Source organism: Pholcus phalangioides, unplaced genomic scaffold (assembly GCF_987345545.1).
Source record: "Pholcus phalangioides strain wild (caught in Gottingen) unplaced genomic scaffold, Ppha-v1.0 ptg000041l_1, whole genome shotgun sequence".
Taxonomy (NCBI): domain Eukaryota; kingdom Metazoa; phylum Arthropoda; class Arachnida; order Araneae; family Pholcidae; genus Pholcus; species Pholcus phalangioides.
The window spans coordinates 3,551,156-3,575,852 of record NW_028301627.1 but is presented as its reverse complement, the minus strand read 5'-3'; the positions used below and the strand labels follow the sequence as shown (position 1 = coordinate 3,575,852).

At 38.2% G+C, this 24,697-nt stretch overlaps 2 protein-coding genes across 3 annotated transcripts; one reads left to right on the top strand and one right to left on the bottom strand.

Annotated features, from left to right (window-relative positions):
* The first annotated feature begins 993 nt into the window (after nucleotides 1–993).
* Nucleotides 994–11,937, top strand: LOC149065080 (granzyme D-like). Its single transcript, XM_089254454.1, has 7 exons — nucleotides 994–1,194; nucleotides 2,115–2,199; nucleotides 2,615–2,697; nucleotides 2,960–3,081; nucleotides 6,301–6,587; nucleotides 6,849–6,988; nucleotides 11,160–11,937. Exons 1-7 carry the CDS (start codon nucleotides 1,117–1,119, stop codon nucleotides 11,355–11,357), a joined length of 993 nt encoding a protein of 330 aa, XP_089110580.1. The 5' UTR covers nucleotides 994–1,116; the 3' UTR covers nucleotides 11,358–11,937.
* Nucleotides 11,253–21,150, bottom strand: LOC149065079 (uncharacterized). Of its 2 annotated transcripts, XM_089254453.1 has the most exons (3): nucleotides 20,927–21,150; nucleotides 15,280–17,970; nucleotides 11,253–11,385 (listed from the first exon to the last, which is right to left on the bottom strand). In XM_089254453.1, the coding sequence occupies exon 2, from the start codon at nucleotides 17,797–17,799 to the stop codon at nucleotides 15,280–15,282; it is 2,520 nt and encodes an 839-aa protein (XP_089110579.1). In that variant the 5' UTR covers nucleotides 17,800–17,970; nucleotides 20,927–21,150; the 3' UTR covers nucleotides 11,253–11,385. The 2 variants fall into 2 exon arrangements, with proteins under 2 accessions (XP_089110579.1, XP_089110578.1); XM_089254452.1 differs by lacking the exon at nucleotides 11,253–11,385 and having other exon boundaries at nucleotides 13,746–17,970; nucleotides 20,927–21,149.
* Nucleotides 21,151–24,697: the final 3,547 nt, after the last annotated feature.

The following is a 24,697-nucleotide window of genomic DNA, read 5'->3' as shown; positions in this document are numbered from 1 at the left end:
CGAAATATGGTCATCATGCCGTGATTTGAATAGGCGATGACAAGAACCGACACAAACAGATGTCGTGACAGTGATTAGTTAAAAACCGGGACGTCTGGCCACCTTTTATAAAACTAGCAAAAAACTTGTGTTTTGCACTGGATGATCATTCAAGAGGTACGCGGTACATTTACAGATAACTAAAATGACCCGAAGCGCATTTACAGATCACATAAATGAGGCAAAGCACATTTACAGATCACTTAAATGACGCAAAGCACATTTACAGATCACTTTAGTGACCCGCAGTGCAGTTTCACATCAGTTAGGCAGCCCGCGACACAATTTCAAATCCGCGGCACATTCACAGATCACTTGTTTTTGACCGGCACAGGAATAAAAAGTCCTATTGTAACGTATTAGGGGCACGGGGAGCCAAAAAACATTTTGAGGTCTGTTTTCATATATAGGCTACATATTTCCAGAGGTCCAATTCGGCATCTAAAAGGTATACACGATTACAGAATTTAAGGAAATATTAAAAAACACCTCAGAAATAATTTTAGAATTATTGAGAAAAAATTTCATAATTTATGGAAGTCTATAACGTGTGTGTGTGTGTAAAAATATCTACAAAATAACTGAATGAAATTATTGCGAGTAATTTAGAAATTATGAAACATATTCAGAATTGTTGAAAGTTTAGTATAGTTGTTATATCAAAGTATATAATATTTAATTCATGAAAAGAAAGTTTCATGATTGGTACATTTGTGTGCGTCAATCGATTCAATTCAATGAATATGTAGTAAAGATTTCCGAATGACAATTGTGCTTTGTTTCGGAAAGAATTAAGAAATATTGCGGGTTTTTTGGTGAAAATTGCCGAGTGGAGAAATCGTTTATAGGCACCTGTTGAAAATGAATATAATCGTCACAGAAACGATTGTCATTAGTCTATAAATTGCGTTACTGAACATTGATTCTTCAGTAATTCACCAATCCCGTGTTCGCTCTTCTATCAATTTATAGTCTCTTTCTTTAAAGTCATTACTTTCTAAGAAAGTCTTACTTCATTTTGCATATTCCACAACATTAATTTAGCGAAGCAACATTTTGGCGTATTCCACCGCAGAAATGGCATCAGGACACTTCAAGCTCGCAGTTTTATTGCAAGTTTTGCTGCGCTTTATTTCCGCATCACTAGCAAAAAGTGTAAATTTTTATTTATTGTTATTTATTGTTATTTTTCTCTTTTGTTTCTTGTATTTTATATATTTATTTTTGCTCACTAACTTGCTCATTCACTGCTTCTGTGCTCACTTACGCACTTATTTCCTTTATCGCTTCTCCTATTTTCCCTTGCTCATTTATTTGCTCCATCGCCATTCCTAATCTCTCTAGCTGATTTATTTACTCAATCGCCATTCCTACGCTCACTTGCTCACTGATTTGTCATTGAATCATGCCTATGCTCACTAACTTGCTGATTCAGTGTTGGTAACTTGCTCACTGATTTGCTCATTCAAATGAGACATCAAGTGGCCAAAGCAAAGAGCAGGTGAGCATATTGAGGAAAAGATTGCAGGAGTTGTGAATGAGCAAGTGAGCATAGGAATGAGTAAATGAGAAAATTGGTGAGTAAGTGAGCATAATAGTGCCAATTGAGTAAGTAAGTGCGAATGGGAGTGAGTAATTGAGCAAATCAGTTCGCAGGGAGTGCTCACTGACTCGCTCATGATCTAGCTATAGTCGTTGAATTGCATGTTGGTAAATTGCGTGGAGGTGAGAGACTGGAACCTGAACTGATGGGTGTAAATATAGCCCATACTATTACGGGTCGGATGCACCGGCGTCGGAAGAAATACACACACACACACACAGTTCCGTTTAAATAATATCATTCATCTGTAGTATAATGGTTCGTGCACTCGCAAGGGCAGGCTAAGAGACGGTGGTTCGATTCCCTGCAGAGGTAAATGAAGAAATTTACCTCGAAAATTCATCTCCGGTAGGTATACAATTATTGATTAATACCTTGTATGAGAAATGACGTCGTTTCTCTGAGCAGAGTATGTTTGTGCTCGGTGTCTATTCTCGTCAAGTGTTGATGGTAAATCCGTTAATTTTCTTAGATTCAAGAAGCTCCGCAGGTACCTTCGCTGGGTTTATCAATTAGGGAACCACGCATCTCGAGATACGAACACGTTCAGGAACTACGTAAGAGCATGATTTCTTATGTAACACTTTTAATAGAGTGATATTGAGGGGGGTCGTTCAAGTATTACGTTATCATCGAGGGCGAGGGGTTTTTCGGATTTGCTGACTTTTGATAATGGGGGAGGGGGGTTTTGAGGTTGCTTACGTCATCAACCACCACTTTTTGAAGATATGAAATATTCTAAGCTGCTAACGAAATTTTTCTGACGGGGGAGGGTCAGTGGTTTGCTGACTTTTGCTGACAAGCGGGGGGGGGGAGGGGGTCAAAAATGGCTGAAAATCTGCTTACGTAATACTTGAATGGCCCCTAATCAAATTTTTGTGTTAAGTGATATTCCAGTTTTGGTTTTCGTTCACTCACATGTGAACGCGTCTTTATGAAACAGTGCATGAATTCATTTCGTTGCTATTGCAGGACCATTTTGCCATTGTTCCCTCGCAGAACCACAACAAATCGTCGGTGGAAAAGTCGCTCCTCAAGGGATGTTCCCTTTTGCTGTGAGTTTGTGCTGTATTCTAAGTTTCTTTAACAATAATCCAGGAATCAAAATATCTGTCAGTTATTATTCATTCAATTGATATTTTGGGTCATGTATGACGTGAAAAATCGAAAAGGTGACGCATTTGATCGTCGATATCAGTGCAAGCTATAAATTGTCGAGGTATAACTTCCATATAATTTGACGAGCATTATTTTGAATTTTGTAACGGCGATAAAATTTATCCGAGTGAATAACTATGTAAATTTCATTATCACAAGGTCTACGTTCAATCGGATACAGTCGAAGGAACAACATCGAAAAATCACGCTGGAGGTAATGATTGTACTGGGACATTACTCACGGACAGACACGTGTTGACGGCTGCTCACTGTGTATTTTCGTAAGTATATAAATTAAATACAAGCGTGATTCAATGTCAGACATGTGAGCTGAAAGTTGTGAACCTCCACCCTTGATCAAATCGAATAAATCAGCGTTTCTGCAACCATGGACTATCTCAAGATCCGTGACGACCGCAGACAGTAGTCAATACTAGACTATGTCACTACAGTGGACTATGACAGTAGTCATACTCTTTGACTCTTTTGTCGCAGGTATTACAATAGCTAATAACAATGATCTTCAATCTATGACCCGTGGGTTAAATGTGGCTCTCGGGGCTTTTTGAAGTGGCCCGCAGACCATTTTCAGAAAACAGTATCTTCACAGAGAAAAACGAATAAATTAAAACCAAAAAATACTTTAAATAGCACTGGCCAATGAAATCTGTACTGCTGTATGTAGAACTGTGAGATACTTACCAGGTTCAGTACTAACGGTGTGCGCATCAAAAGGGTCGTCGTAATGAATTCGTGAGACCCGAGGCCACACTTAGGACTATGATTTCCTAATATTTCAATAGGCAAAATTCAGCATCCTGAATTCTGGCATGATTAGAGAAAACTGAAATGCTGAAAAACACCCTGATGAATGAAATAATTTTACAATAATTAAGTAAAATAATTTCATAATTGATGATGAAAAATGTAAATTAACGAAAAGAAGTTACAGAATGGCTGTAAGATACGGATAATTGCAGAACTACTGAGATGAATGATTGCAGTATTTGTGGAAAAAATAATAATTTCATAATCTTGATGAAAATTTAAAATTGATTCGAAAATAATTTCAGAATTATCCGAACAAATTCCAGAATTAAGAAAAGAAACGATTAATAAAACATGTAGAAATGGTGAAAGAAGCTGTTCCAAAATAAATAAAAGTCAAAATTTAGTGAAAGAAATAATTTGAGTGAATAAAAGTGTTCAATAACTTGGAGAAATCTGTTTAATAAACGGTATCACTTGGTAGCCCGCGGACAGCGTTGAAAACTTTAATTGGCCCGCATTGTCCGTAAGAATGAATACTCTTTGTGCTTATCGGTTCCGAATAAAAAAAAAATTCACTTTCATATACGAAGGTTCACCGTATCCCATCGAGAAAAATGCTGCAAATTACGATCCCAAATACCAATTGCAGCGGGAAAATGTTTTTTTTTTGGAAAAAAAAATTATGCCAAAAGTGCTAAAGCGCAGGGGAAAAAAGGGCTAAAAAACGCATTTTAAGGAATAAAAAAGTTCGTCATCACGAGGCGGCCATGTTTCATTGGAAGAAATTGTGAATATAGATGGGGGGGATCTTTAAAAAAACATTGCCAACTGTCACCAAATTGGTGATTACGTCATAACTTGGAAAAGTCACCAATCATTGCTAAAATTGCAAAAATTACGAAGTGATGGGGGAAATTACATTAAATTGCCGTTAATCGAAATGTAGTTCAGGGGGAAAATATTGAACAATGCCAATATGTGCGATGAGTATGTACTCTTTTAAATTATAACCATAATTATATCATAAAAAATTTATAAGTTATGAAAATCATCTGCATTCACTATTTTAGTAAAGACTACAAATTCCAACGCGGTTCGTTGAAGAACTGGGGAATAATATAAAGAAAGCCAAAAGCGGCCCAATATAAGTGAAAATGTCACTTATAGTCACTATACTCATGTTGTAAATCATTGATCCGTCGAATTTTTTTAACTTATTAGTGTCGCTTTGGCACAGAAATTTCGAGAAACGCTGGAAGAAATAGTGAAACCTCTGTGCGGCGGCTAGTGATTTATGACCGAAAAGTGTGATGCGTCCAAAAACGCGCATGCGCCTACAAGAAGAATGTGTGATCGGAGGAAGAAAAAGAAAGTGTTTACGCGTCCAGTTAACACGTGAGTTAAGATGATGTGAAAAACTATCTCATCTTAATTTAATTTTCAATTCTAATAATTGACTGCAATGGGGGATAATAGTAATTTATAATTTAGTATAATTCTGTGAGTTGACACATAAAAGAAAATATGTTTCTCAACCACCATTTCTGTTATCTTTAAAACGCTTGAGTTAGGTAACCAAAGGTGACCGCCACGTTTTTACGAGCCTTAAGGCTGAAACACAATACACTGACGTGACGTGACTCGGCGTAATTTCAGAGATGTCGTAAATTCTGATTCGTACAAATTTTGTGACGTGGGAATTTCACGTCATATGAATTCAACGTCACAGAATTTTCGCGAATTAGCGTTCACAAATTTTCTGACGTGACGTGATAATAGCGTCACGTCAGTGTAGTGTGTTTCAGCTTTTAAGGTAGTGCCTACAGACTAATCTGTCGTGACGTGGGACTACGTCTCATTAGAGTAGCGCGTGTGTGTGTGTGTAGCCACCTTTACTCTACATTTTACATCTACTATACGTAATGCTGAGCTTAGATATTTTGCAACTCACAAGAAAATGGTTCATGGGTAACGTCTTAAAAAAGTTTTGAAAAAATCGTCACTGATCCAACTCATATAGATATGCATAAAAATATTCGAAGGAATTGTAGGGACCCTTTCCTCCCCGCCAGTGCAAAAAATATTTGTTTTCTGCACATTCATTTTCCTATTACACAGATTATAAAAGTCAGCCTCATATTATAAGCAGCGGCATTTTTCCTTTCGAGTATCGAAGCATTTTTAAAGCGCACAGGGCAGTTAGTTAACCATGGCATACAGTAATGGTGCATATGGTCATTTCGTGAGCGCGATCATGTAAGCGCGCAGCTTACGATTAGCATTCCATGTCTTTATGTGTGGAATGTCCGCAGCGTCTGATTTCTGCAGCTTCAGATTCGATCACCGAGACGAACGTTTTGACCCAGGTCACATGATGGGAGTCTGAATGTCGTCATGGTCTCATCGCGTCCGAACAAAAACTTAATGAAAATGTACAAAAAATTAAGAAAGAAACAAAGAAATAGAATTGAAAGTTGTGTATGATGAAAATGTTCAATACACAACTAATCTTCCAAATTACTTCCTATTCAAAGAAATTACAATACGAGCAGACTTGAAATTATACAATGACGCTATATTCGAGACTCTCATCCTGATGGTCTTAATGAGACTGCAAACGTCAGACACTGTGTTCCTATCAGTGTGTTGAATTCTTATATAAAATGCTGCACCGGTATCTCGGTATATATATGATCTAATTGTACAATTTCATTCAAACGCAATGTCAGTTCCGAAGGAGAACATTGTATCACTTTGACCATCGGCGAAGTAAATATATTGGACGAAATCGAGAGGCTAACAAGTTGTCCAGCTAAATACGTTATCCATCCGGATTTTAATAGAACAACAGCTAATAACGACCTCGCACTGATCGAGCTTGACACACCCGTCGACTTTGGATACTATCGGTCCCGTGCAATCCCCGTCACAACGGCCAAGTTACCAACAAAAAACTTTGCGCTGCAACCTGGAACATGGCTAACTGCAGTTGGTTGGGGTCGCCGATTCACAAACGGTAAAACTTTTTCTTTAATGACCGTAATTTCAGATGCTTTCATAATGTATCCAAATATATATTAATGAGATTTATAGTTTAATGAGATAAATACTCTCATCGAAATTCATATGAATTCATTTTGGCTGAAATTTATCAAGATACTTTTGTGTGCGACTGATTTCTTTTTCAATTGATTGATTTAAAAACACACTTTTTATTTTATGTGGCTTTCTTTGAGTTAAATCCTTTTTTCGGGATGTCTGACATTTATTTTTTCAGATTCAAAACCGCTAGACATTTTGCGATACGTTCACCTTCCAGTGATTCCACCCGAACGGTGCGATGAATTGTTTGGGGCAGAGGAAAACAAAACGATAAGATTTTGCGCCGGAGAAATATTGAACTATGGTACTTGCTCTGTGAGTAGACTACTGCAACAAAATATAATCTGCTTACTGCTAATATCATAGATAGCACAAAACGTTCAGGCAATACGAACAAAAACCTTTTTATACAACTAAACAACTTGCTAAAAGAAAGTGACTGGGAATAGATTATAAAAAAAAAAAAAATTGGGGGTATGCTGAGCCATAGTATCACCTTATGAGAAGGGTGTTGCTAGTTTTTCTTAGCAAGTTCGCGTGAACGCAGTGAAAAAACAACAAAAAACTGATTATTAACATGTTTGAAAATTTATATTGCAATGAAGCACGAATTTATTTGAAGTGAAACTTTTTTCGCGACATGAGAGGGAGCGATAAGATGGTCGGGTCTCAGCACCAAAATATACAGGACACTGTAAACTATGACACTGAAGAACTAAGGAAATACAGGGGTCCCAAACAAATCTGAGACCTCCCATGGCACGAACTATAATGACGCTCCAAACAATGTCTCTGTAAATATATTGTAAACTGGGGGGCTTTGCTCCCCGACGCCTACGGTGTCCAACTCCACGCCCCCTCCTCCTCCAATGAATATAACTACTCGTCACATCATCTTTAATTCGTCAAGTAAAATATTCCCGAAGCACTGCAAATGCCTGCAAATAGTCAATTGCAGGTTTCCCACTTTGATTTCGATAAGCAATGCACCGCCATCTATACAGCACAATACAACTTTAGACACGTTTTTCCAGAGAAATTTATCTTCAGTAAATAATCCTTTGTTCCGTGTGTCGTCATGCCGTTGAAAGAAACCGATCACCGATTTTAAATTACTTTCAATAAAATTTTAGTTAACCGTCTCCCTCCCCACCAGTTTTTATGATTTTCATATGACTACATTAATTGTGTTTTTAAAAATGACAAATACCTCTCGACTTGACGACACGCGTTTTCAAGAATCGGCAGTGTACTTTCAGTATGTGTGTGTGAATTCTTGAAACTACTACTTTAAACGCTGAGAGGGAAACCCTCATCTCTTACCCACAATGCTTTGCGTGTGATTTATTTAGCGACGTCATTATGATCCATGTTTTCACTGGTAAGTTGTATCAGTGTTTACCGCACGAGAACTGTATATGAGAGGGTTTCCCGATACGACGGCGATGCGAGTCCGCTTCAATTTTGGAATTTATCATTATTTTCTCATCACGCGGGGTGATAACGATGTTTCGTTTCAAATAATTTTTTACCCCATAAATTGTCGAAAATAATTTTTTACCCCGTATAAATTGAGAGAAAAATTATATGCGCACATAGTTTTTCTGTTTCTCGTCAACAGTATTCGGTATTACGCCAAATTACTGTATGTGCCCCGGCGCGAATGCTCTTTGCGTGATTATCAAGTAAAATTATGTTATAGCCGCATCACAAGCGATGGGGAAATTTCTTCAGACAAACTTGAATATTGTTACGAACTATCGACGATAGATGGCGCGATTTCTTCTGATGGCTCTGAAAATGTCGAATTCAGTTGGTACCGGTTTCGGTCTAGCACATGGGCATGCGATTGGCGCAGAATTGGCGGGAACATTCTAGAAAGCCCCGCCTCTCCAGACAGTGGTCCAACCCCTCCGTACCGTAGCGCCGCCGACTAGGAAACTGTAAGATAGAATTTTGTGGAATGTTCTATTTCTCGAAGTTTCTGTCGGGGTTACAAATAGTGCGGCGCTCACAAGATGGCAGGCTAGACAGGCACAAGGAGATTCAGTCACTTGTGTTTAAACTTTGCGAGAAAGTTGTTAGCTCTCTGAATAATCTGTAAATACGTGTAAATTGCTGTTCTGTAAATAAATTTGTGTTTGTCCGTCGAACCGCTTCTTGTTTTGCAATCCCGAAGTCTTGTGGAAAATTATCCGCGACAATAGGATTGCAGCCAGTGCCGTAACTAGGCAGGTGCACCCACACAGGGCCCACTTGGAAAGGGGGTCCAGAATGGGGCTGAATGGGCCTTCTGTGCCCAAGAAAGAAGCAGAAGGGACCTAAATGCAAATTCTTGCACAGGAATGGCTAGTCCGATGGCACTGATTGCAGCATGGTCTGCTGAATGGATCATGACTCTTAGTATTGGTAAGTGGTGTAGTCACTCATTTTGGTTCGAACTATCTAGGCTTCACTTACCAGTGTAATGGGATTGCTATCCCACATGGAACTAGTCACCGAATTGGGAATTCTCATTGACGAATGGCTTAGGTTTACTGAACACAAAAAATCGGATAGAATGCTCTGTTTCATTCTTAACAGTTCTCTTAGCGTTCGCCTAAAGTAGGGAGGAGGGAGCTTCTCAACACATGGCCCGCGGACCACATTTGGTCCTCGAATTTCTTTTGAAGAGCCGCCAATGATTTTCAAAAAACAATTGAAAAACGATTAATTCCAGAATAAAAGAAAGAAATAATTTCAGATTTAATGAAAAAAATAATTTCAGATTTAATGAAAAAAATAATTTCAGATTTAATGAAAAAAATAATTTCGGAATTATACTGAAAAAAAATAATTCTAGAATAAATGAAAGAAATAATTTTCGAAAAAGTTGATGAAAACTCAAAAGTTATAAATGAATTAATTTCAGAATTAATGAATATTCAGAATAACTCTGAAAGAAATAATTTTTAAATTTTTTAAACAAATAATTTCAGAGAGAATTATTGAAAATATAACATATACTGTGTATATAAATCAACGAGAGAGAAATTTTCTCAAATACTGATGGAAATTATTTCACAATCAATTAAACCACGCTTTGCACGACGTGTAATAAAAATACTCCGGGATGGACAATTGAATTAAATAACAGTCTAAAGGCCGAAACACTCTGCACTGATGAAATTTTCGAGTTTTTAACCAATCAGAAACAAAGCGGGAATCGGAAACATGCGTGCACTATGCGCATACCCTAAGACTGGGTGCACACCGGTTGGACACGACTAGACAAAACAGCTTTAGATAAGCTTTCTCATTGTTTTGCTCGCGTTGATTTATATGGTACAACGCACACCGATAAGCTAGATAAATTTAAACGTTTCGTCACATACATCAATGTGAAAAAATATGCCGGGATAACACTATATTCCCCAGCACGACCCAACCCACACGGGTAAAAGGCTTATATCCCGGGAGGGACAGAGCCTGGGTCGCGTCTGGTCTGACGGGATAACACTATAAAATATTTAGAAAATTTCTTTCATAAAACTTGAAAAATGCAACTAGTAAACGTATCGGTTTCATTCGCTGGAATGTAACCAATACGATTATTGGTGGTTGAAAGGACACCTCACATTAAGTGACAACACACCGAGGTCACAAAATAGACAAGTTTTCTATGTGTGTGGCAAGACAGTTTTATTACTTCTTGTTTGCCAACTTATATATGTCAACTGATTATATTATATCAAGCTCCCATCACTGAAAACATAGAAGTTTCGTTTTCCAATGGGATATTTCGGCCATTGCCTTTTCGGACATTTTGTCTAGAAGATATTTTGATTTCAAGTCCTATATGTCATGACGCTCAAAAATCAATCATGAATGCAAAAAAAAAATAAAATTGGCGTTAAAAATGTCCATCGCTTTCACGTGGGTTATTTCCCAGTTGTCTTTGCCTCAAATCTCGAAAAAATTCACAATTTTCATCCAATCTGTGCCAATTTTTGCATAAATGGTCGCACTTGAAATAAATGGGTTACATTAAGATCTTTTCAGAGCAAAAGCCTTGATGCAAAGAATATTAAAAATTGTCAAAAACAAATAATAGAGAATTAGAATGGATTGACTGTGGCAAACATATGGCAAAGGGTACGCAGAATGCCGTTCGATCAAATTATAATGTATTTTCTCACTCCATGATTCGGTTTCGATCGCTTTGTAAAAGCATTCTAGGAGCATGAAATTCTCACCTTACTTTTCCTTCCCAATCGTTTTTTTTACCTGCAAATATCTCGCCGCAAGACACGCGAATAGTTGCTTTGATGATGTTACATGATACTTTTTTAGTTCCGTTTGGAACGCATCCTAATTACATAATTAATTATTGTAAGAGGGAACGATTATACAGTTGTCTTGAATATTTCCCGAAATATCGTTCGATTCTCACTTTATCTTTTGTCTTTAAAGAAAATTATAAAAAAAATCCATTTATTTTTTTCAGGGAGATTCAGGAGGTCCCATTCTTTTACGTCATCCTGTGACCAAGGAATACATTCAAGTAGGTGTCACTTCATTCCATTTAGGAAAGCCTTGTGGAGAAAGAACTGCAGTGTACGTCAATGTGGCAGCATATTCGGATTGGATCTACTCCCATACCGAGAGTGCCTCCTGCACACCTTGTTTTATGGATGCAAATTGATCCTTTTCCTGCAAATTGATTACTTTTCCTGAAAAGATGAAAAACACGCTGATTTATATTTTCAATGGCATTTCCACACGGTTGTCATAAGTGGCTTTAAATACATTTATTGCAATTTTAAAATTAATTTTCCAATTAATGCTACTATGTTGTTATATTAAGGATGACCATACGTCTTGTATTTCTCGGAACATCCTGTATTTTCACGTCATTTTGGCCATCCTGTGACTTTTTGGAAAATGTCCCTTTTTTTTCTACGAAATCTCAATCAACTTTCGTTCTTCATTTTGAAATCAAGTATTACAACTACCTCTTCCCAACCCATAATACGATAATTACGACTATCAAATAGGAATATTCATCTCACATATGGCCCATGATACACATGCTACTAAATTCTCAATTCTAATAATTTTCACGAACTTGAATGACTAATTAGTTAATCGATTATGATTTTAATTAGCATCAGGATCGTTGTGATTAAAGAATGTTAAGATTTAAAAATTTATAAAAAATCAGAAAACTCACAGCATTTACCAAAGTGCGTGGTGAAAGTCAGAAATGTATTTGTTTACAAGCGTTTTCCGGCAACATATATCTATGTAATAATATATAATATTATATATATATAAATAATTAATATATATATATATATATATATATATATATATATATATATGTAAAATTATCGAAACAAGATACAGTAGAGACATGGTTATGTTGATATTGTCTTAATACAGCGCCATCTGTGATTCATTATATTAAAAAAAGTGTGAATAAAATATTATATATATATATATATATGTATGTATGTATGTATGTATATATATATATATATATATATATATATAATATAAATATATATAAATAAACTTTAACGTTGAGACACTGCAACTGCAACAAGTTGCGGTGTGACAGCTCCGGCCCTATTTGTGGTAATGACTTGACTTGACTTTATTATCCAGGATTTTCAGCATCTAAGGCTATTCCCTGTAGTGAAGACGACTCTTTCTGGCGAAACGCGATAAGCGATAGGACGCCTAACGGTGAAAGTTATAAGTGATAAGAAATACGCATGCCATTTTCTATTATAATTTTGTCGGAAATACGGCACAAGATTTCCAATGCCAACTGTCACAAAATTGGTGATTACGTCATAACTTTGCAAAGTCACCGATCATTGCTGAAATTCCAAAAAATTACGGAGTGGTGGGGAAATGAAGGGCTACATTGGGGGGGGGGGGGATTTTGAGTAATACCAACATCTCTGTGAAATTGGATTCCAAATTGGATAATATTCCGGGAAGGAATTTGAGTAATATTTAATAATTTAATTGTATTCTAAGTGTTCTGGAACTTTGTCCAGGTCACTCATGTGATCTGTAAATATGTCATCATTCACTCGCTCTCATTTACTTACTTGTTCACTCATACGGTCAATCGTTTCGCCACTCATATGGTCAATCACTCGGCCACTCATGCACTCAATCACTCACTTGGTCACTCATACGGTAAATTCTTCAATCCCTATCACTTACGTCACTCTTACATTCAGCTACTCTGTCACTCATATGGTCAATCACTGATCTGTGAATGTTCTTTGCGTCATTAAAGTGATCTGTAAATGTGCTTTGCCTCATTTAAGTGATCTGTAAATGTGCTTCGGGTCATTTTAGTTGTCTGTGAATGTACTGCGTACCTCTTAAATGATCATCCAGTGCAAAACACAAGTTTTTTGCTAGTTTTTTAAAGGGTGGCCAGACGTCCCGGTTTTTAACTAATCACTGTCACGACATCTGTTTGTGTCGGTTCTTGTCATCGCCTATTCAAATCACGGCATGATGACCATATTCCGTTAGAAAAATATGAAAAACTAGAATTTTATGAATAAAAATACGGGATATCGCCGCTGTGGTGGTCGAGTGGTTATAGTGACGGACTCGCGATGCGAGGATACGGGTTCGAATCCCACAGTGGTGGTCGGCTGAAGTTGGTTTTCTGTGGTTCCCAACTTCAAGGCGCAAATGCGAGCAGATCTCCCCGTTAAAAAGTCTCGCCACAGAGAGCAACAGTCCTACAACGATAAGAACGACTTATGGACAAACTGATGTAGATCAGTAAGGTTATTGTCCATTGGTAGAAGTTATATACTGTAATTAATGGCAATTGAGGACTACTTAAATAATTACGTATAAAGGCAGAAATGTTAGTCGCTCAAAACATGCCCACCAGATGGCGACTTCATAGGAAGTTTCAATACAATGTAAATATTATATTCATGCTGGATTCTATACATTATACTAGAAAATTATATCAGAAAACTATAAAACTCCAAAAATAATAGCGTCACGCTCGCATTTAATCAGAAATCTTTTATATGAACTTTTTTATTTATTTTATTTTTATTACTACAATGACCCGAAGCACATTTACATATCATCAAATGACCAAAAATACATGTGCTGATCATTTTAGTGGCACGCAGTACGTTTACAGATCACTTAAATGACCCGCAGTGCAGTTTCACATCACTTAGGGCAACCCGCGACATATTTTCAAATCCGCGTCACATTCACAGATCAGTTGTTTGACCGACACAGGTATATTTACAGATCACCTAAGTCAAAAGTGCTCAATCATTAGGGGACTGAAGGCACTTAATGGATTTCAAAAAGTACAGCTGGCTCGGGTGCTCTTCCCGTGGAAATTCTCTCCGCCAGAGGGCCAAAAGAAACATCTTTATTATTATTATATCGTCACGCGCTTCTTTTGGTTATTTCTTTCGGGACATCTCCTTCTTCCCATTGCAAGTCCCCTATGGTGCGACATTCAGCTCTGGATAACCAACGGCGTACTGGATGTTGTACGCCGCGCAACTTTTTTCGAACAATTTCTTAAAATCGAACAACCGCTGGGGGGCAGTTACGGCAAAACAGCCAAACACTATCAGTCTTTGAAATAAGACAACATGGTCAAAATTGTACGCTCTCTCTCTTTAAATATTTTAAGCACGTCGTTATCTTTGTCAATGACATTAAAACAAAACAGAAACCACTTCCCGCTCGATTCCCACTCACGAAAACAAAACCGAGTCCATAATGAAAAAACTATATGGACAGAACAATAAAATTTGTTATAGCGAATGAAGAATCGAAACAGATCTTCGAATAGATTAAGTATCGAACATCAAGTGCCAAAAAACAACTGAAACTTTATTCACACACAAAAAAAGTTTTAGTTACACTGCTCCAAAAATACTAAATAAATACCGAAAGGCTCCGCCGAACCTTGACCATACAGCCCGTACTATACGGAACAATTTTTTTGACAATAAAATATTAAATTATATATTTTTTTATTATAATTTCATTCGCTTTCAGTGATTTCAATGGAAAAAAATTCACAATAATATGTCTGTTTTTTCCTCAATAAATATGGCTCTCAGTACGTATATGTTGGATTTATTATTAGTTTATTGTTTATTAGTTTCAAAGTATTGTGTCTAGTAGGATTTTCAGTAATTTCATGAAATGAAACGGCAAAAGCTGCTGTACCGCATGTACCGATTAGTTGGGGGTTGTGGGCGGGGTGCATGTGTGGTGTAGCAGTAGTAGGTAGGGCCTCCAAAAAATGGCTCGGGGATCCATGATGTTCTTAAGTCAGCCACCTCGTTGGGCAGTTTGCCTGTTGTGCAGTCCTTTTATAAAACTTGAAAAATTCAACCAATAAGATTACCGGTTGCATTTGCTCGAATGTAACCTATGAGTTTTATTGGCTGGATTTTTTAAGTTTTATAAAAGGGATTTTATCAAACTTTTATAGTGTAATCCCGTCGTTACATCCGAAAATGTTCTCAAAGACCCATTTACAAATGTTCCTTCAAAACTACAATGTTTTGAAAAATCTTTCACAGTTAACCTACTCAGTCATGGACATTCTCAAGCGAGTGTATCATCGTGTGTGTTTTCAAGCTGGAACTAACTGCAAACGATTTGCCGCAATTTTCACACACATATGGCATTTCTATGGAGTGGATTTTTTTGTGGTCCTTGACACTGGAGCTTTCCATAAACTTTTCTTTGTAAATGTCACACTCGTATGGATTTTCTTCGTTGTGGGACTTTGCATGGTTTTTTAAACGAGACTTGCGAGAAAATGTTTCACCGCAAACTTCACAAGCGTGCGGATTTTCGCCATTGTGAACCTTTTTGTGTCTGCTTAAATCAGAGTATTCCTTAAAATTTTTGTGGCAAACGTCGCATTCATATGAGAGTTTCTCACTGTGTGACCTTTTGTGGCATTTTAATGAGGAGCTATGACGAAACCTCTTGTGGCACAACTCGCATTCAAATGGTTTCTTTCCTGTGTGCACCTTTGTATGCCTATTTAAATTAGAACTAGACGTAAATGTTTTACCACAAAGTTCGCACTTATATGGTTTTTCTCCAGTGTGAAGCTTCGTGTGTCTTGTTAAGCTCGAACTGCATGTAAATTTCTTACCGCATTCGTCACACTCATAGGGTTTTTCTCCAGTGTGGAGTCTCCTATGTTTAATTATATGAGAGAGATCGTAAAACGTTTTATCGCAAACCTCACATTTATGTGGCCGCTCTCCCGTGTGAATTCTTCTGTGTACTTTCAAACTGGAACATAATGAAAACTTTTTACTACAAAACTCGCACGCATACGGTTTTTCTCCGGTGTGGACTCTGCTGTGCATTCTTAATCCACGGCTATCTGAGAATGTCTTTCTACAAAGCTCACACTCATACGGCTTTTCTGCGGCATGAATTTTTTTGTGACTGTTCAGACTAGACACACGCCCAAACTTCTTAGCGCAAATCACGCACTCATGTGGTTTTTCTCCTGTATGGGTTTTTTTATGACCGTTCAAAGTTGATTTTGTGCGAAACATTTTGCCGCAAGATTCACACTCATATGGTTTTTCACCAGTGTGGATCAAGCTGTGTCTGAGTAGATGTTGTTTTTCCGCGAAAGTTTTACCACAAGAATCACATTCATGTGGTTTTTCCCGAGTGTGCACTTTTTTGTGACGCCTTAAACTAGACTGTTCTCTGAACTTTTTACCACAAAACTCACACGCGTATGGTCTTTCTCCAGTGTGCACTCTTTTGTGATTTTCTAAACCTATCTTTTCTCTAAATCTTTTACCGCAAGCATCACACTCATACGGCCTTTCTCCAGTGTGAACCCTTTTGTGACTTGTCAAACTGTTCAAAAACCCAAATCTTTTACCACATACATCACAGTCATACGGTTTTTCTCCAGTGTGAACTCTTTTGTGCATACCCAATTCAAACTTTCTCGAAAACTTCTTATCGCATAAGTCACATTCATGTGGTTTTTCTTTGGTGTGGACCACTTTGTGGTTTATTAAATTAGACAAGTCCGAAAATCTTTTGCCACAAAATTCGCACTCATACGGCTTCTCTCCTGTGTGCCTTCTTTTGTGAATCTTCAATTCACACGACGATCCAAATCGTTTACCACATAAATCACATTCATGCGGTTTCTCTCCAGTGTGGACTCTTCTGTGCGAGCGTAATAAAGTGCTTGTCCGGAACTTCTTATCGCATAAGTCGCACGCATGTGGCTTTTCTTTGGTGTGAACAATTTTGTGGTGAATTAAATTGGACAAATCCGGAAACCTTTTGTCGCAAAATTCACACTCATATGGCTTCTCTCCAGTATGGCGCCTTTTATGAGGAATAAAACTCGCTTTATGCTTAAAGCGTTTACCGCAAACCTCGCACTCATACGGCCTCTCTTCGTCATGAACCTTCATGTGACGATTCAAATTAACCTTTTCATAAAACTTCTTATTGCAAAACACGCACTCCAGTTGGTTTTTTTCAGAGTGGATTTTTTCATGACGGGTCAAGCTACGTGAACCCGTAAATTTTTCACTGCTACGTTCACAATCTTGTGACTTTTCTTTGGAGTGGATTTTTTTATGTAGGGTCAAACTGCACGCGCGCATAAACCTCCTACCACAAAGTTCACACTCGTATGGTTTTGCTCCAGCGTGTTCTCTTTTCTTGCTAAATATCTTAGACCTACTCGGAATCTTCTTACTACAATAACTACACTTTTTATTGATGTTAATGTTGTCTTGAGCGTCTTCTTGTCCGTTTTTGAGTTCATTTGTCGGAAAGTTCAACTGGAAGCACTCGTTGCAAACATCACATTCCGGTGGCATTTCCAGTATATCAATCCCCTCATGTTTTTCTAATTTTGGCATTCGTGACAGCTTCTCATCAACGTCGTTCATGTGACTCATTGCGAAGGCGCTTGATTGTTTTGTAATAACTTCACCAGCGGAAGAGGCTTTCTTCGATGATTTAATTGGAAAAGTGTCATTCGAATTATTTTCACTTATAGTGTCTGTTGCGGTTGTTGTCACGCAAGATAACTCATCCATACCAATGTCTTAAAACAAATCGAAAGATCAAGTGGAAGTGAAAACGGAAAATTTCCCCCCCAATTGTGTTATTCTTTCACTCGATATTGTTCCTATAAGCTTTAGCAGTCGATTCACTTTCACAGAATTGCTAATTTTCTTCTGCAGAATTTGATGACGATCTCCATTTACCTGCAAGAAAAATTAAAAGATGATCACAAAAAGAGCCGCCAACCCAGTCACTTATCTTTTTAGCATAAACTGCCAAACATGACAACTTACATAATGAAAATTTGATGTGGAGTACAGTCGCCCCCCGCCCGTATTCGCGGGGGTTACGTTCCGGGGGTGGCCGTGAATAACCGAACTACTTTACTCCGATTAGTTAAAACCCGTTTTTAATGAATCAATTGACCATCGATTGATGGCCATGATGCTTATTTATAGTCGGAGTATAGATTAATTATTACATTTTTGATTATAATTAATAACTGCTTTCAGCGTCAGGAGTAAATTAATTAATTGTAATAGTTAATTAATTGGTGTCAGGAACTTATTAATTCATGGCAATCAGTATATTTGTTAATTATTATTTATAACCATTAAAATAATTATACTTATTAATCAAATAATAAATGGCAATAAGTTCACGATGGTTAATTTATTCATTAAAAACAGGCTTTGACTTGGTAAAAGTCAGAAATGAAAACATTTACAACCGTATTTCGAACTTTTACCAATTCGCCTTGGTAAAAGGTAGGTTTTACTGGTTTTTTACCGTAATACATATATACACGTTTACATACATATATGTATGTCTCTGGTAGCAACAGACCCCTTCACCTTCGTATGATCTCGGTATACCTTTCTGACCATACATGTGTGAAAAAGAAGCAGTCTTTTCCATGGTGTGTTATATTGCAGCGTTCACTGTATTCGAAGCGTAAACATTTATTCTCAGTTCGAATGATGACGTATGGATAATTTCAAGAACAATGAAAATTCAGAAACAATTTCGGGAATAATAAAAATTCAGAAAAATTGCGCTCCCCAAATGAGAAAACACATCAATTAATAAGCTTTTTATAACTCACGGCACTATGTAAAATCATTGATTGTTAGCTTCTTAATTGAAATTCGGTATCTATGAAGAATATTGTGACCATACGTCCCGGTTTTCTTGTTTTTTCTGACCATCCCGACTTTTGTTGTCATAAATGTCCTTCTTTTCCCGTTTTTTTGCACAAAGCCTATTTGAATTTATTGAAGGGTAAGGTCGAAATCACTTTCCAACTCATAAATTATATTATGATAATGACAACTATAAAAAAGAACATTTATCTTATGTATTTGTCTCGGTGAACGTTTTATTTTATGCAATTATATATGAATGCACTGCAATTTGCAGCAATGCCCCATTTCCCGCCATTGTTATTTCTCACATGATTTTCAGCAATATTTGACAACTTTTGTTTACTTTTGGTACCATTTTTGGCGATGTCCCGTATTCGGAATCCCAATTTCCGTTTTCTTTCGAAGAAATATAGTCAGCCTAATAAAAAAAGAAGGATCCTATTCTATCCCTCTCTCATTTCCATGAAGTCTAGGGTTACTAGGTGTACAAACCGAGAAAGAAAAGCGGGCACCCGCACCCTCAGTGACGTAACTTACCCCAATTTTCCTGATAGGTGGCGCCACTATTCCGACCAATAAAAACGGTCACAACAATAATTTTTCCGAACTCTAAAATAAACCGCGGTGTCAGAACCGCTAAAAAAAGCAAAAGCAGAACAAAATTCTAGGAATTTCGACGACTATATATTGGTGAATGCGTGTTGGGGGGGGAGCAAATTTTTTGCTATTTTTGACCCCCCCCCCCCCGTCATCAAAACTCCCCTCTGTGACTCCCCCTCCCCAGATGATCAAAAATTTATTTTTTAAATGCGAAATTTTTTTTTTTAAATGCAAAAATTTTTTTTTTAATTAAAATTTTGATAATTGCTAATACACACCTTCCAAGCCATATGTGCTAAACCCGTGGCCGGCAGACCAAATGTGGCCCTGGGATTATCTGATGTGGCCTGGCCCCCTCAAACCTAATTTTGTGAAAATGCATTAAGCGGCACATTCACAGTTCACTTGAGTGACCCGCGACACCGGTCCAGAACACTTAAGCGATCCGTGGCACATATAGAGATGCCTTGAGTGACACGTGCCACAGTTTTAGAGCTCTTAAGCAGCTGCCGGTGCGGTTCTACATCACTCAAGTTACCAGCGGCACATTCCCAGATTACTTAAGTGATCCGCGGCACAATCACGAATCACTTAAATCATGCGTGGCACAATTCTAGAACACTTAAGCGCCCGGGCATGTTTCCTGATCACTTGGATCCGCGAGACATTTAGAGATTGCTGAAGTGGCTCTGTGATTTATCATTAGCATGGTCCCCCACATCCTGGAGCAGGGCCCCAGGCCAGTATCTTACGCGGGGCCCCCAACCAGACTTTCACGGGCCCCCTTTATGTTGAATTTACAGCGTGAAAAAAAACAAGAAACGGGGGCCTTAATGATCATGGTCTAATGACATCACATCTCCCTAATTGAGGAGCCATGATCATTAGGGAGAACGTTAGTGTAGGTGCCCACAAACTAGCAAAAGGTTTTTCCAGTTTTCAGCGCACCGAGTAAGATGCAATATAGTTTGATGAAGGGTGGTTGATGACGCAAACATCATCCGAACCCCCCCCCCCCCCGTCATCAAAAAGTCAGCAAATCGGAAACCCCCCCTCCATCGATGCTGACGTAATACTTGAATGACCCATATGAAATATATGTTTCAGAGTGGAGAAAAAAAAATTCCGGAAACCACACACACACAGAAAACACGAAAAAGGGCGATTTTTTTTTTCCCAAAACGTAAAAAACGGGAAAGCTTGAAATGACATCAAAAAGGAGGACGGTTGGTAACATCAATGAAGTCCCAAATCGTGGAAGTACTTTTTTTTACTCATAGATGGCAGCATATCGAAGAGAGAGAAATCATCTACTGGCAAAGCTGCATTAAGAGCCGCTTACCTTTCAAGCGGCTTTGTCTACTGGCAAAGAAAATTCACGATTACCATCTGCGATGATGCAAATGAGACTCACCTGTAATTTATGCAGTTTGCAACGTCTTCAAACGACAGTCAAATTATTGATTGATCGATGAGGAATTTCAGTTCAATCCCACCGATGTTGTGATAAAGAAGCGAGAGTCAAAGTAAACACAAATGGTGGTGGGGGGTTGGATTGGGCGTCGGAAAGATGTCAATGGCGACGGCTTTCACCGAATCTGAACGTACGCGCGGGCGCGCTTGGGACAATGGGAACTCGCGTGACGTCACATGGTGACGTCTCTTGACTCCCTCGGAAGTCGACTGTTCATAAGGATTGCTTCATTCTACAAACGTGGGGGCCGCGAGAGATTCTCGAAAATAAAAACTTCTAAACAAGAAATTCATTTTTATTTAAAAAACACAAAACTAAAGAATTCCTTTATATTCAGCTCAGCTAATTACCATGCATCCAGTGCCGTCTACACAGGGACGGGCTTAAGTATTTTGTCACTGCTTCTGTGCTCACTTACGCACTTATTTCCTTTATCGCTTCTCCTATTTTCCCTTGCTCATTTATTTGCTCCATCGCCATTCCTAATCTCTCTAGCTGATTTATTTACTCAATCGCCATTCCTACGCTCACTTGCTCACTGATTTGTCATTGAATCATGCCTATGCTCACTAACTTGCTGATTCAGTGTTGGTAACTTGCTCACTGATTTGCTCATTCAAATGAGACATCAAGTGGCCAAAGCAAAGAGCAGGTGAGCATATTGAGGAAAAGATTGCAGGAGTTGTGAATGAGCAAGTGAGCATAGGAATGAGTAAATGAGAAAATTGGTGAGTAAGTGAGCATAATAGTGCCAATTGAGTAAGTAAGTGCGAATGGGAGTGAGTAATTGAGCAAATCAGTTCGCAGGGAGTGCTCACTGACTCGCTCATGATCTAGCTATAGTCGTTGAATTGCATGTTGGTAAATTGCGTGGAGGTGAGAGACTGGAACCTGAACTGATGGGTGTAAATATAGCCCATACTATTACGGGTCGGATGCACCGGCGTCGGAAGAAATACACACACACACACACAGTTCCGTTTAAATAATATCATTCATCTGTAGTATAATGGTTCGTGCACTCGCAAGGGCAGGCTAAGAGACGGTGGTTCGATTCCCTGCAGAGGTAAATGAAGAAATTTACCTCGAAAATTCATCTCCGGTAGGTATACAATTATTGATTAATACCTTGTATGAGAAATGACGTCGTTTCTCTGAGCAGAGTATGTTTGTGCTCGGTGTCTATTCTCGTCAAGTGTTGATGGTAAATCCGTTAATTTTCTTAGATTCAAGAAGCTCCGCAGGTACCTTCGCTGGGTTTATCAATTAGGGAACCACGCATCTCGAGATACGAACACGTTCAGGAACTACGTAAGAGCATGATTTCTTATGTAACACTTTTAATAGAGTGATATTGAGGGGGGTCGTTCAAGTATTACGTTATCATCGAGGGCGAGGGGTTTTTCGGATTTGCTGACTTTTGATAATGGGGGAGGGGGGTTTTGAGGTTGCTTACGTCATCAACCACCACTTTTTGAAGATATGAAATATTCTAAGCTGCTAACGAAATTTTTCTGACGGGGGAGGGTCAGTGGTTTGCTGACTTTTGCTGACAAGCGGGGGGGGGGAGGGGGTCAAAAATGGCTGAAAATCTGCTTACGTAATACTTGAATGGCCCCTAATCAAATTTTTGTGTTAAGTGATTAAGTATACTTTTTTTAATATAATGAATCACAGATGGCGCTGTATTAAAACAATATCAGCATAACCATGTTTCTACTGTAGCTTGTTCCGATAGTTTAAATATATACAGTCAAACCTCGTTAGTGCGTCACCCGGTTAACACGTCACTCCGCTTATGTGGTCACTTTTTGGAAAGAAGCGGGGATTCTTTTTAAATGAAATAGGGAATTTTTAGGGACAATTAGGGATTTTTGTAAAAATTCGGGAGATTCGGCAGCTATGCAATTGGCCCATCCGGAGCCTGAATGTAGATTAGCTTTGTTTACAGATGCTAGCGACATTACAGTAGCTGGTGCTTTACACAAAGTCACTAAAATGAGTTTCGTACCCTTGTCATTTTTTGTAAGAAACTCGATAATGCTCAGTGTCAATATTCTGCTTTTGATAAAGAATTACTTGCAATTATTCATTTTAGGAATATGTTAGAAGGAAGAAATTTTTGTGTGTACACTGATCAAAAATCATTGTAGTATGCGTTTGGTCAGAATTTCGAAAACTGTTCACCCAGACGCTTGCGTCATCTTGAATTTATTTCTCAATTCACTACTGACGTGCGTCATGTCATGTATCTGATTGGGAAAATCTGGTGGCAGATGCATTGTCAAGGATTGACAGTGTTGAATTTTTTGTAAATATTGAGTTTGAAAATTTTGTAGCACAACAGTGGGCTGATGCCAAATTGAATTCTCTCCTAGAAAATTCTAGTCAATCTAATTCAAATTTGAAACTTGCAGATTTACTTAATTTTGGTGAACAAGTGTATTGTGATATTTCTAGTAAATTTGCACGTTTATTTGTACCTAAAGTGTTAAGCAATTTTTTTTTTTCTGTTCATAATTCAGCGAATGTTGTTACAAGATCCAAAATAAATCAGATAAGTAAAAATGTTTGGCTTTGTGTTAGGAAAAACGTGACCGAATAGTGCCAGACTTTTATTGCTTGTCAAAAGGCTAAACTCGATGTGATGACATCAGCATGTGACGAATCTATCATTCGGCACTGGTATGTGCCGAATGGTAGATTTCAGCAAGTTCACTTAGATTTAATTGGTCCTCTACTGACCATTTCAAATTTTCGATATTGTCTGACATTAATTGATAGATACACAAGATGGGTTGCGAAGTAGTACCAGTGATGGATGCCACAGCGTTCCATCCATCACTGTAGCTAGGTTTGGTGCTCCTATTCGTATTTCTTGTGATCAAGGAACACAATTTATGTCATTCACATTCACAAAATTGTTAAAAATTTTAGGTATTGATATCTGCCGTACAGCGCATATAATCCTAAAGCTGATGGCTTTATTGAAAGAGTTCATAGAGCATCAAAGGCTTTATTGATGTGCTATGAAAATGAATCATGGGTTGATGCTTTGCCTTCAATACTTTTAGGTCTCGGGACTGATGTGAGAGAAGAATGGAATCATATTTCCGCAGAGCTTCTGTATGGTCAGACGATAAGACTGCCCGGTGAATTCTTTGCCGTTTCTCATGACATCAATCAGCCACAAGACAAGGTCATCTACGCAAGGCATTCAGCGAAATCCGCCCACAGCCATCTAAATGGCATGCCAAGCAGGTGGTGTACATTCCGAAAAACTGGACAAGTGCACCCATGTGTTCGCCTGGAACGATGCTGTACGCAAAAGCCTACAGCCTCCATACGATGGGCCCTACAAGGTGCTCAAACGCGTTCGAAGATGCTCCTGCTGCAGATTTCAACGAGAAAGAAATAGGTGCCCTGAACCGGCTTTAGCCTGCGTTCTTGCAAAGTGACTCTCTCAATGATTCACCTCAGGTTCCTACAATGCAAAGCTCATCCGAGCCAAACTACATTTTCAGAACTGGACAGTCTTCAAGTTACGTCACGCGGAGTGGTAGAACTGTGCGTTTGAGGATCTGCCAACCCTGAAACTCCTGAGGGAAGTGATGTGGCAACAGACGTGAACTCATGCAAATTGGTGGTGCTGAAGTAATATTCATATCGTGTTTTCTCAAGTATTAATTTGTAACAAATATTGTAACTCGC